At 40.1% G+C, this 13377-nt stretch overlaps 1 protein-coding gene across 5 annotated transcripts in view; it reads left to right on the forward strand.

Moving 5' to 3' along the window:
* The window catches only part of DDHD2 (DDHD domain containing 2), a 36784-nt gene that overhangs the window by 15243 nt on the left and 8164 nt on the right, over positions 1–13377 (forward strand). For all 5 annotated transcript variants that reach the window (XM_078347505.1, XM_008979333.5, XM_008979331.5 and 2 more), the window contains 7 exons: positions 111–233; positions 1579–1674; positions 3826–3942; positions 4046–4201; positions 4632–4734; positions 4863–5033; positions 5438–5600. In XM_078347505.1, the coding sequence (XP_078203631.1) occupies positions 111–233; positions 1579–1674; positions 3826–3942; positions 4046–4201; positions 4632–4734; positions 4863–5033; positions 5438–5600 (929 nt within the window). The remainder of the gene's footprint in view (positions 1–110; positions 234–1578; positions 1675–3825; positions 3943–4045; positions 4202–4631; positions 4735–4862; positions 5034–5437; positions 5601–13377) is intronic.

Consider the following 13377-nt stretch of genomic DNA (forward strand, 5'->3'; position numbering starts at 1 on the left):
AAGTCAAGATACTTTGCTGTGGAAATCTATGTATTTCTTTACCATAAAATAGTATTAATAAAGGGAACTAAATAAATTTCAAGAATATAAGCTTTATAATTTAATTTTAGGATTCGCTAAATATTGTAATGGATCAAGGAGATACACCATCCATAGAGGAAGATTTGAAGAAACTTCATCTCTCTGAATTCTTTGATATCTTTAAGAAGGAGAAAGTAGATAAGGAAGCTCTGGTAAAAATGATCTTTTAAAACTTTATGCCATTTTCAGTATTTTTATTGTTTATCTTCATGTTTACTAAAAGCCTACCCTTTAGATACTTTTTAGTCATAAATACTTTATTATTAATAATGTTCTTTAGTGTTATTTATCTGCTTTTTGTCATATCAAGTGACCTCTGCTTTATGGAAGTCCACAGTTCAAATGGCCATGTTGATAATCGTAGAGCAGTGGAGCAGACTAACCAGTACAGCTCACAGAAAACATGATTGCAAGAACAAACACCTAAACTAACAGCTATTCCAACTCTAATTTTCTGTTGTACTTTCAAGAGCTCTACAGTTATTTGCATGTTTATTTTTAATTTTTTAATTTTTGATGGAGTGTCACTCTGTTGCCCTCGCTGGAGTGCAATGGCACGATCTTTGGCTTACTGTACTGTCCACCTCCTGGGTTCAAACAATTCTTCTGCCTTAGCCTCCCGAGTAGCTGGGATTACAGGTGCCTGCCACCACACCTGGCTAATTTTTGTATTTTTAGTAGAGATGGGGTTTTACCATATTGGCCAAGCTGGTCTCTTGGCCAAGCTGGTCTCGAGCTCCTGACCTCGATATCTGCCCGCCTTGGCCTTTCAAAGTAGGATTACAGGCGTGAGCCACCACACCCAGCCTGCTTGTTTGTTTTTTCCCACTTTTTTTGTGCCTTTTTCTGATTTGTGATACATTCACTCATTTAACAGATATTTAGTAAAGCTTACTATACCAAGTACTGGATAGACTGGTACATTAGATATGGTCTCTGACCTCATAATGTTAATAGTTTAGTGGGGAATCACACACATCATTGGATTATGATAAGAACTAAGTAGGAAAAGTACACCATGTTATAAGAATTAACCTGGTGTCAGAAAGTGCAGGAAGTCTTCCCTAAATATGAGTGACACTTGAGATCTTGATTGTTAGTCTGTTCCATACTTGTGTGTTTGCTATTTGTTCTCAGTGCTTTCATTCATGAGCAGGAGTACAATTCTTGTCAGGCATGTGATATCTAAGTCAATATAGAAATCAAGGAAGATTTTTATGTCCCAAAGTCCTTAGAATGCCAACTTCTCTAGGTTTTTTTTTTTTTTTTTTGACAATAACACAATGTTGTCTGTATTATTGTAACATTGATAAGTATTGATATTTTCTATTTTAGGCTGTTTCATGAATAAAACGGGCCTTTTTCTCTGGAAGTTATTAATGATATTTTACTGCTAGAGACAGGCAACAACAGAGTGCCTACGTGTTATTCCTCTTACGCTATGGGATTGATTTTATTTTGTCTAGAAATAAGAAAGACTTGGTTTTCTATGCTTAGGCTTTATGTACAGACAGAGATCTTCAGGAAATGGGAATTCCTTTAGGACCAAGGAAGAAGATATTAAACTATTTCAGCACCAGAAAAAACTCAGTGGTATGTACCTAATACAACTTGTTGGACTAAGCAATTCTTTGATATCCATAGTGTATTCTTGTGCTTTGTAAGATGTTTATTCTGGGGAGCTAAGCAGTTTTTTGGTAATTGATCTTTGGTGTGCTCTCTCTCTTTTTTTTTTTTTTTTTTGAGATGGAGTCTCACTCTGTCACCTAGATGAGTACAGTGGTGTGATCTCAGCTCACTGCACCCTCTGCCTCCCAGGTTCAAGCACTTCTTCTGCCTCAGCCTCTGAGTAGCTGGAACTACAGGTGCCTGCCACCATGCCTGGCTGATTTTTCTATTTTTCATAGAGATGGGGTTTCACCATATTGGCCAGGCTGGTCTCAAACTCCTGACCTTGTCATCCACCTGCCTCTGCCTCCCAAAGTGTTTGGATTACAGGCGTGAGCCACTGCACCCTGTGGCCAATCTTTGGCTCTCTTTTTAGAAATTAAACACAGTTTGTTTTTTACATCCTTTTTTTTTTTTTTAAATGAAGTCTCACTCTGTTGCCCAGGCTATTGTACAATGGGGCAATCTTGGCTCACTGCATCCTCCACCTCCTGAGTTCGAGGGATTCTCCTGCCTCAGCCTCTTGAGTAGCTGAGATTCCAGGCACACACCACCATGTCTAGCTAACTTTTTGTATTTTTAGTAGAGATGGGCTTTCACTATGTTGGCCTGCTAGTCTTGAACTCCTGACCTCAGGTGACCCACCTGCCTCAGCCTCCCAAAGTGCTGGGATTACAGATGTGAATCACCACTCCTGGCTCTTCCTTTTTTTATATCCTTAAAAGTATTATTAGCTTCAGAAATCATCTTTCCTCTGAGATTCTCCTACCATATATTTATTTATTTTGCTTTTTTCTTTTCATGAGAGCTTTACTGATACATAATCCACATCACATACCATAAAATTCACCCTTTTAAAGTTTACGATTTAATGGTTTTTAGTATATTCATAGAGTTATGTATCTATTACCACCGTCCAATTCCAGCACATTTCCATTCTCTCAGGGAAACCCCATACCCATTTGCTGTCACCCCCCCATTGTGCTCTTCCCCCAGCCTCTGCTAACCACTAATCTACTTTCTGTTTCTACAGATTTGCTTATTTTGGACATTCCATATAAATGGGGTTGTATGATATGTGGCCTTTTGTGAATGGCGTCTTTCACTTAGCATAATGTTCTCAAGTTGACCTATGTTGTAACAGTACTTCCACTTTGGTTTTTCTGGTCACTGAATTCCTTTTTGTATCTTAGTAGTTCTTTTTTTTTTTGGAACAGAGGCTTGCTCTGTTGCCCAGGCTGGAGTGCAGTTGTACAACCTTGGTTCATTTGCAACCTCCACCTCCTGGGTTCAAGTGATTCTCCTGCTTCAGCTTCCTGAGTAGCTGGGATTACAGGTATACGACACCACGCCAAGATGATTTTTGTATTTTTAGTAGAGATGGGGTTTCACCATGTTGGCCAGGCTGGTCTTGAGCTCCTGACCTCAAGTGATCTGCCCACCTCAGCCTCCCAAAGTTCTGGGAATACAGGCATAAGCCGCCATGCCCGACCAGTAGTTAGTTCTTTTCCAACTTTTTACAGGTGGCTCAGTCCTTTTTTTAAGACTCAGTTCTTGGCCCAGTCTGTGTATTGTATTCTACACCCATAGACATCCTACTTGCCTTGATTGCAGAGGCACACTGCTTAATAGAACTCTAGTGATTCTCAGCATTATCTTCCCACAGTGCCCTGCTATTGTTTTCTCTTATGGTTGTTGCCTAAAGTTTCAACTGCTGCTGAAATGGCTGTATACAACTTTCATCATTTTAGAGCATGTAGGAATGTCAGTTAACAATTTCAGGGAATGGTTTAATGTTGTTTTCTGAGGGAATCTTCCTAGAATTTTTGGCTGCCATTTCAGAACTTTCCCAAGCAACCTTTCAAACCAGTAGAAAACTATATAATCCTTTGACTATGCTTTTACTATATAGTAGCTCCCCATAACTTTTTTTTTTAAATAGTGACTATGTTGCCCAGGTTGGACTTGGACTCTTGGGCTTAAACAATCCTCGTCCCTCAGCATCCTCAGTAGCTGGGACTACAGGTGCATGCTGCCATGTCCAGTTTCTCCACATAACTATTTTTTATTTTTTAGGGTATTAATAGACCAGCCCCACAGTCTGCTTCAGGGGCAAACATCGGCAAAGAATCTGAGTTCTGCAGTAGGAGTAGTACTAGAAATGATGACTATCTGGATGTTGGCATTGGGCAGGTAACTAATTCTCTTTGATCATTTTATCACCTGCTATTGGTATGGTAGAAACAGATGTAACTTTTATTATTAATAAGAGATGGTTTTATTTTCCTTCTTCGAGGTGTCTGTGAAATACCCTCGGCTCATCTATAAACCAGAAATATTCTTTGCCTTTGGATCTCCCATTGGAATGTTCCTTACTGTCCGAGGACTAAAAAGGATTGATCCCAACTACAGATTTCCAACATGCAAAGGTTTCTTCAATATTTACCACCCTGTAAGCATTGTATAGCCATTGTGGTTTTACTTAAGTATTAGGGCTTACGTAAAGAGCATACGATTTTCTGTTGTGTTAATTTGTTTTTTTTCCTGTTACATTCTCTAGCAATGAGACAACTTATAATAGTATTGCTTTGGAAGTTATGGGGAAGTACTGTACATTTTTAAAAAATGAACTTATTATTCTTAAAATATATAGTTCTGGTTGCGCATGGTGGCACAACCAGATACTTATAATCCTAGCACTTTGGGAGGCCGAGGCAGGAGGATTGCTTGAGCCCAGGAGTTGAAGGTTGTAGTGAGCCATGGTTTTACCACTGCACTTCAGCCTGGGTGACAGAGCGAGAAAAAAAAAAAAAAAGATTATATAGTTTCCAGATTTTCTGTGTTCAGCAGAGGTAAATGTAGCTCTTGTTTTTTCTATGTAGTTTGATCCTGTGGCCTATAGGATTGAACCAATGGTAGTCCCAGGAGTGGAATTTGATCCAATGCTGATCCCACATCATAAAGGCAGGAAGCGGATGCACTTAGGTAAGCCTGAGCATAGAACTTGATAATTCTAGACCTTTTGGCCAGTGCAAAGGGCGTCATTCACTCTGTTCAGCTGTGCTGGACCCTAAACTCTTTGTAAATCATTTAATGTTCTTTATGTGTTTCAGAACTGAGAGAGGGCTTGACCAGGATGAGTATGGACCTTAAGAACAACTTGCTAGGTTCGCTGCGGATGGCCTGGAAGTCTTTTACCAGAGCTCCATACCCTGCCTTACAAGCTTCAGAAACTGCAGAAGAAACTGAAGCAGAACCTGAATCAACTTCAGAGAAGTCTAGTGGTCAGTGACACTGTACACACTGACCAGCTGCCAGATAAGAGGGATGCCATGGTGTGGCATTTTTCATAGTTAATTTCACAGTTAAAATCACATTCTTTTGCTTTAATTTTCAACTTCAAAGAGCTCTATCCCTGCTTTCATTTAGTATAAACCCAAGGCAGATGACCTAGCTATAAAAGGTACAGTAATGAGATGTGTTGAGCAAAAGCAAAAAAGAGGATTGGACAAAATTAGTGTGACCTGAGAAGGAGCTTTAAGGAGATTGAGAGGAGGAAGATGGGAGAGCGCTATCTGAACGGAAAGTAGCTGATTCTGCAGTAAACTTGGAGTGTGAGGAGAACTTAACAGGATAACCCTGAAGGCCAAAAGGTTTTAGATTCTTACTATGGTTTTTCCATATCCAGATGTTAACACAGAAGAGACCTCTGTGGTAGTTAAAGAAGAAGTCCTGCCTATCAATGTGGGGATGCTAAATGGAGGCCAACGCATTGACTATGTGCTACAGGAGAAGCCTATTGAAAGTTTTAATGAGTATTTATTTGCTTTACAAAGCCATCTGTGCTACTGGTAAGTGTTGTTTATTTTTGTTTCTGTTTTGTTTATCTGTTTCATAGATATTTGATAGATGTAGAAAAAGGAGGATAGATGTTGGCTGGGTCAGGCTTGCAATTTCAGCACTTTGGGAGGCCAAGGTGGAGGACTGGTTGAGTTCAGGAGTTCGAGACCAGCCTGGGCAACATAGCAAGACCTTATCTCTACAAAAAACAAAGTAGCGGGGCATGGTGGTATGCGCCTGTAGTCCCAGCTACTCAGGAGGCTGAGGCAGGAGGCTTATTTGAGCCCAGGAGCTCGAGGCTGCAGTGAGCTATGATCACACCACTGCACCCTAGCCTGGGTGACAGAGCAAGACCCTGTCTCAAAAAAAAAAAAAAAAAAGGATAGACCTGTGTACCTTTGGGATTAAAATTACTTCTCATTTTAGACAGCACAATCATGCCATTTCAAGAATCTAGTTTAAACACACCGTTGTTTTATTTTGCAGCTGGGTAGAACATGGATGAGGCTAATGATGCCAACAACCATAAGTTTAGTTAGCTTGGTGTTAAAAATGTGTCTTTCGGCCATTTAGGTACATATGAGTGAACTGGAACAAGGACCATTACTGTTGTTGGAAGTATTAAAGCGACCCCATTTGAAAGCATTTATGGTAGCTAGATCAGAATTATTATTATTGTATCATTATTTGAGTCAGGGTCTTGCTGTATCACCCAGGCTGGAAGGCAGTGGCATGCTCATGGTTCACTGCAGCCCTGACCTCCTGGGCTCAAGTGATCCTCCCAACTCAGTCTCTCCCTAGTTAGTAGGATGGCAGTTGTGCACCACTATGCCCAGCTAATTTTTGTAATTTTTTTTTTTTTTTTTGAGACGGAGTCTTGCTCTGTTGCCAGGCTGGAGTGCAGTGGCGCGATCTCAGCTCACTGCAACCTCCACTTCCCAGGTTCAAGTGACTTTCCTGCCACAGCCTCCCTAGTAGCTGGGATTACAGGTGTCCACTATGATGCCCGGCTAATTTTTGTATTTTTAGTAGAGATGGGGTTTCACTGTGTTGGCCAGGATGATTTCAGTCTCTTGACTTTGTGATCCCCTCATCTTGGCCTCCCAAAGTGCTGGGATTACAGGCATGAGCCACCACACCTGGCCAATTTTTGTTAATTTTTGTAGAGACAGGGTTTCTCCATGTTGGCCAGGCTGGTCTCAGACATCAAGCAATCAACCTGCCCTGGCCTTCCAAAGTGCTGGAATTACAGGCATGAGCCACCATGCCTGGACAGAATTATTATTATTATTATTATTATTACTTGAGAGGGAGTTTTGCTCTTGTTGCCCAGGCTGGAGTGCAGTGGCACGATCTTGGTTAACTGCAACCTCCATCTCTGGGTACAAGCAATTCTTCTTGTCTCAGCCTCCCGAGAACCTGGGACTACAGGTGCGTGCCACCACACCCGGCTAATTTTTGTATTTTTAGTAGAGACAGGGTTTCACCATGTTGGTCAGGCTGGTCTCAAACTCCTGACCTTGTGATCTGCCCACTTCAGTGTCGCGAAGTGCTGGGATTACAGGCGTGAGCCACCGTGCCCAGCCAGAATAATTATTAAATATAATTGGTTACCTGATGGATTGTGGAATGGGTTAAAGACACTTACTGAAATTCAGGCCAGGTATGATGGCTCATGCCTATCATCCCAGCACTTTGGGAGGCCGAGGAAGGATGATTGCTTGAGGCCAGGTATTAAAGGCTGCAGTGAGTAATGAGCCTGAGTGACAGAGTGAGACCATGTCTGAAAAAACAAATAGTATAAAAGAATACCAATTAATTACTAAAGAATTAAGAAAAACATAAAGAAAAATAAAGCAAGGAAAATAGGATGGGTCAGAGGTAAGTGTTTTAAAATGAAAGCTCAGACCAGCCTAGCCAACGTGGCGAAATCCCATCTCTACTAAACGTACAGTTAGCTGGGTGTGGTGGTGCTTGCCTGTAGACCCAGCTACTAGGGAGACTGAGACAGGACAATTGTTTGAACCCAGGAGGCAGAGGTGCAGTGAGGTGAGATTGCGCCACTGGACTCCAGCCTGGGTGACTGAGAGAGACTCTGTCTCAAAAAAAGAGAAAGCTCAAGGGTCCTAATAATTTTTCTTTTGAATTCTGATAAGGAATTATCATCTGATGTAATCACTATCATTTGTATATAATAAATACAATAGAGGCCATGACATAAAATCAAAGTGCAGTTCATTAAAAGCAATCTTGTAAGGGGCTAAAATAATGCTAAGAATGATCTTTGCTGATCGGGCTTGATAGAAGAGTTCTTTTAATATTTCTGTGTGGGCAGTACATTTATATGGTTTGAAATTCAAATAAAGATAATGAAAAGCCTCTTTTTTATTTTGTTCCTTGCGAACTAGTTTCTTCCCCATATACAACTAATGTAAGATATCTTCCAGCCATCTATTTTATGCCTCCATAATAAATATATGTGTGTGAATATATTCTTTCCCTTCTTTTAAAAATATAGATAGTATCATATTAAAGGCAATGTACTGTGCCTTGTTTTTTCTACTAGTATACATTGGCATTTTTTAACCCTTATATGTAGTTTCCCATTTTTTTATCTGCATAGTCTTCCATTGTCTAAATACACCATAATTTATGTATCCAGTTCTCTACTTGTGGACTTTGAAGTTTCCTTTTCCTTTACACACACCTTGTGTGTTAATTTTAAATCTTTGCCAATTTGTTGGGTCAAAAATCTACATTATACTCCACATATTTAAATAATACACATTTGATGAGTTTTGACATGCATATACCTGTGAAGCCATCACCACAATCAACTTAATGAACATATTCTTCACTCTAACAAGTTTTCTTGTTTCTTTGTAATCCCTCCCTTTTCTTTTCACCGCTCTTCCTAATTTCCAGGGAGCCACTGGTCTGTTCTGTCACTATAGATGTGTTTGCTTATGACTTGTATTTGGAATCATACAGTGTGTGTTTGTGTTTGTGTGTGTGTGTGTGTGTGTGTGTGTATATTTTTTTTTTTTTTGAGACAGAGTCTTGTTCTGTCATCTAGGCTGGAGTGCAGTGACACAATCATAGCTCACTGTTGCCTAGATCTCTGGGCTCAAGGGATCCTCCCATCCCAACCTCCTGAATAGCTGGGACTGCAGGCATGTGCCACTGGGCCTGCCTAATTTTTGTTTTTAATTTGTTTTTGTAGAGATGGTGTCTCACTATGTTGCCCCCATTGGTGTCAAACTCCTGGCTTCAGGCATTCCTCTTGCTTTGGCCTCCCAAGCTGTTGGGATTATAGATGTGATCTCAAAATAACATAATTATTTTGAGATTCATTCATGTTGTGTATATCAATAGTTTGTTCCTTTTTATTGCTGAGTAGTATTCCTTTATATGGATATATCACAGTTTATCCATTCACCTGTTGATGGATATTTGGATAGTTTCCAGTTTTGGCTATTAACGAACAAAGCTGCCAGGAACATTCATGTATAAGACTTTGCGTGGACATATTCTTTAATTTCACTTGGGTAAATACTTAGGAACAGAATGGGTGGATGCCATATGGAAATGTATCTTTAAAAGAAAATGCTGAACTGTTTTGTCACCAGCAGATTACATCTCCATCAGCAATGTTTGAGAGTTCCAGTTGCTCCACATCAACATTTTTTTTTTGAGAGAGAGTCTCACTCATCTATAATCACCCAGGCTGGAAGCTAATTTTTACATATGGCTATCCAGCTATTCTAGCAGCATTTGTTGAAATGTTTATCCAGATGAAGTAACTATTGAATTGCCTTGATACCATGGTAAAAATCAATTGACCTTATATATGTGTTTCTGTTTCTGGACTTTATTCTGGACTATTTGACATCCTGGCATCTCTTTGTCTTGATGCCAGGAAAACACTTAAGGTAGTTTTATAAGTCTCAAAATCAGGTAGCACGAGACTCCCAATTTTGTTCTTATTCAAAGTTATTTTGGCTATTGTAGGTCTGTTGTATTTCCACATATGGTTTAGAATCAGCTTCTTAATTTCTACGAAGATGTTTGCTGCGACTTTGTGGTTGCTCTTTATCAAGATCAATTTTATCTATAAATGAACGTAGATTGCATTTTATTTCTAGAGAATCAACATTTTAATAATATTGAATCTTCTGGTCCATGAACATGGTATTTTTCAGTTTATGTAGGTGGTCTCTAAGTTCTCTCAGCAGTGTTTTATAGTTTTCATTATATGTACTGTGCACAGTTACAGTTTTACTTTTCTTTTGTAATTTTTAAATTGGAGATGAGGTCTTGCTATGTTGCACAGGCTGTTCTCAGACTCATGGCCTCCAGTGTTTCTCCCACTTTGGCCTCCCAAAGTGCTGGGATTATAAGTGTGAGCCACAGTAGCCCACCACACAGTGCATTTTAAAATTCCTATTAAGAATAGGTTGAACATCTTAACATTTACTAAGGGCTATTTTTATTTCCTTTTCTGGGAGTTATCTATACTCCTTACTCCCCTTTATATTGAAATGTTGACTTTTTTTGTATTGATAGTCTGTAATATGAGTTACAGATAACTTTTCCCCATTTTGTCTTTTGATATTGCTTATGTTGGTTTTTGGTGAGTAAAAAATTTTTATTTATTTTTATTTTTGAGATGGAGTCTTAGTTCATCACCCAGGCTGGAGTGGAATGACAGAATCTTGGCTCACTGCAACCTCGCCTCCAGGGTTCAAGCGATTCCTCTGCCTCAGCTTCCTGAGTAGCTAGGATTATAGGCATGTACCACCATGCCCAGCTAATTTTTATATTTTTATTATTTATTTATTATTATTTTTTGTAATTTTTATATTTTTAGTAAAGACAGGGTTTCACCATGTTGGTCAGACTGGTCTCAAACTCCTGACCTCAGGTGATCCGCCCGCTCCTTCCTCCCAAAGTGCTGGGATTGCAGGCATGAGCCACTGCAGCGAGTCAAATTTTTTATTTTTATGTAATCAAATTTCTTGACATTTGCTTTTTGGTTTCTGGAATTTGTGTCATACTTAGATCTTCCTTACTTTCCAAAAAAATTTCTTACACAGTATTTTCTTTCTTTCTTTCTTTTTTTTTTTTTTTGAGTTGGAGTTTTGCTCTTGTTGCCTAGACTGGAATGCAATGGTGTGATCTCGGCTCACTGCAACCTCTGCCTCCTGGGTTCAAATGATTATCCTGCCTCAGCGTCCCAAGTAGCTGAGATTACAGGTGTGCATCACTACACCTGGCTAATTTTGTCTTTTTAGTAGAGACAAGGTATCACCATGTTGGTCAGGCTGGTCTCAAACTCCTGACCTCAAGTGATCCACCCGTCTCGGCCTCCCAAATGCTGGGATTATAGGTGTGAGCCACTGCACCCGGCATCACAGTATATTTTGGTGACGGAGTTTCATTCTTGTTGCCTAGGCTGGAGTGCAGTGGTGTAATCTTGGCTCATTGCAACCTCTGTCTCTTGGGTTCAGGCGATTTTTCTGCCTCAGCCTCCTGAGTAGCTGGGATTACAGGCATGTGCCACCATGCCTGGATAATTTTGTATTTTTAGTAGAGACAGGGTTTCTCCATGTTGGTCAGACTGGTGTCGAACACCTGACTTTGCCCTCCTAAAGTGCTGGGATTATAGGTGTGAGCCACCACACCTGGCCTGTATTCTTTTATATACATACATATATAAGAATATATATACTTATATATACATACACATATATATGTATATAAAAGAATACTTATATAAGTATATATATTCATATATATATATATATTTTAGAAGCAGGATTTTGCCATATTGCCTAGGCTGGAATGCAGTGGCTTTTCAGAGGCATAATCTTAGTGCCCTAGACCCTTGAATTCCTGGGCTCAAGCAATCCTCTTACATTGGCCTCCTGAGTAGCTGAGACTGCAGGTATACAACACCATGCCTGGCTATTCTAATATTTTATCATCTCATTTCTTTTTTTTTTTTTGAGATGGAGTTTCGCTCTTGTTACCCAGGCTGGAGTGCAATGGCGCGATCTCGGCTCACCGCAACCTCCGCCTCCTGGGTTCAGGCAATTCTCCTGTCTCAGCCTCCCGAGTAGCTGGGATTACAGGCATGCGCCACCTTGCCCAGCTAATTTTTTGTATTTTTAGTAGAGACGGGGTTTCACCATGTTGACCAGGATGGTCTCGATCTCTTGACCTCATGATCCACCCGTCTCTGCCTCCCAAAGTGCTGGGATTACAGGCTTGAGCCACCGCGCCCGGCCTATCATCTCATTTTTACCTATAAATCTTTGATACAGATTCAGGTCCTTCATGTCTCAACACTATTAATAGATTTGAGGTTATAACTTAATTAAATTCTTTTTTTTTGTTTTTGAGACAGAGTCTCACTCTGTTGCCCAGGCTGAAGTGCAGTAGTACGATCGAGGCTCACTGCAACCTCCTCTTCCTGGGTTCAAGTGATTCTTCTGCCTCAGCTTCTTGAGTAGCTGGGAGTATAGGTGTGTGCCATCATGCCCAGCTATTTTTTGTATTTTTAGTAGAGATAGAGTCTCACTGTGTTGGCCAGGCTGGTCTCGAACTCCTGACCTCAGGTGATCTGCCTGCCTTGACTCCCAGAGTGCTAGGATTATAGGTGTGAGCCACTGTGCCTGGCAACTTAATTAAGTTTCTATTCATAATTGGGACTGTTTCTCAGCTTTTATTATTTATTCATCTGCTTATTTATGTACCATTTTAATATCTGATAGAGCTAATTCCCACTTGTTGATATAGGAATCTCTTAAGCTGGGGTCGGTGTATATGGAGTCTGTGGGAGATGGGGGATGTATATGAATCTAGTGAAATATAGGTTTATAGTTGTGGTTACATTGTGATTCTTTCTGGGGAGAAATCCATAATTTCATTAGATTCTCAAAAGGATGCATGACTCAATAAATGTTGAACCACAGATTTAGAAGAATGTTAGAGCCTTATATCCTTAAGACAGTCCCTCATGAATGTTATCTTTGGTAATCAAATTTTGTTAAAACTGTAGATATAAGAAATTGTGCATACATAAAATAACCTGGAAAATGCATGAGAAATTGATAACATTGATTGTCAGATGATGAACTGGTGGTGGTTCAGGAACAAAGGTGGGAGGGAGACTTCATTTCTTTCTTACGTTTTTGGAATTTGGAACAATATGATTGATTGTATTACCTTTTCCAAAAAGTGCATAATATTTTAAAAATTAAGGTGACCAACTGGATAACTCTTCAGTAGTATCTCTAGAATTATTTCTGTGGAAAAAGAATAGTTCTTGGTTACTTTCTGGCTTTTTTTTTTTTTTTTTTTCAGATGGAGTCTCACTCTGTCACCCAGGCTGGAATGCGGTGGTGCAGTCTTGGCTCACTGCAACCTTCACCTCTTGCCACCACACCTGGCTATTTTTTTTCTTTTTTTTTTTTTTGAGATGGAGTTTTGCCCTCTTGCCCAGGCTGGAGTGAAATGGCATGATCTTCGCTCACTACACCCCTCTGCCTCCCGAATAGCTGGGCCTACATACCACCATGCCTGGCTAATTTTTGTATTTTTAGTAGGGGTGGGGTTTCACCATACTGGCTAGACTGTTCTCGAACTCCTGACCTCGTGATCCACCCACCTTGGTCTCCCAAAGTGCTGAGATTACAATCGTGAGCCACCGTGCCTGGCCCTAGTTTTTGTATTTTTAGTGGAAACAGGTTTCACCATGTTGGCCAGGCTAGCTCAAACTCCTGA

This window comes from Callithrix jacchus, chromosome 13 (assembly GCF_049354715.1).
Source record: "Callithrix jacchus isolate 240 chromosome 13, calJac240_pri, whole genome shotgun sequence".
Lineage (NCBI taxonomy): Eukaryota > Metazoa > Chordata > Mammalia > Primates > Cebidae > Callithrix > Callithrix jacchus.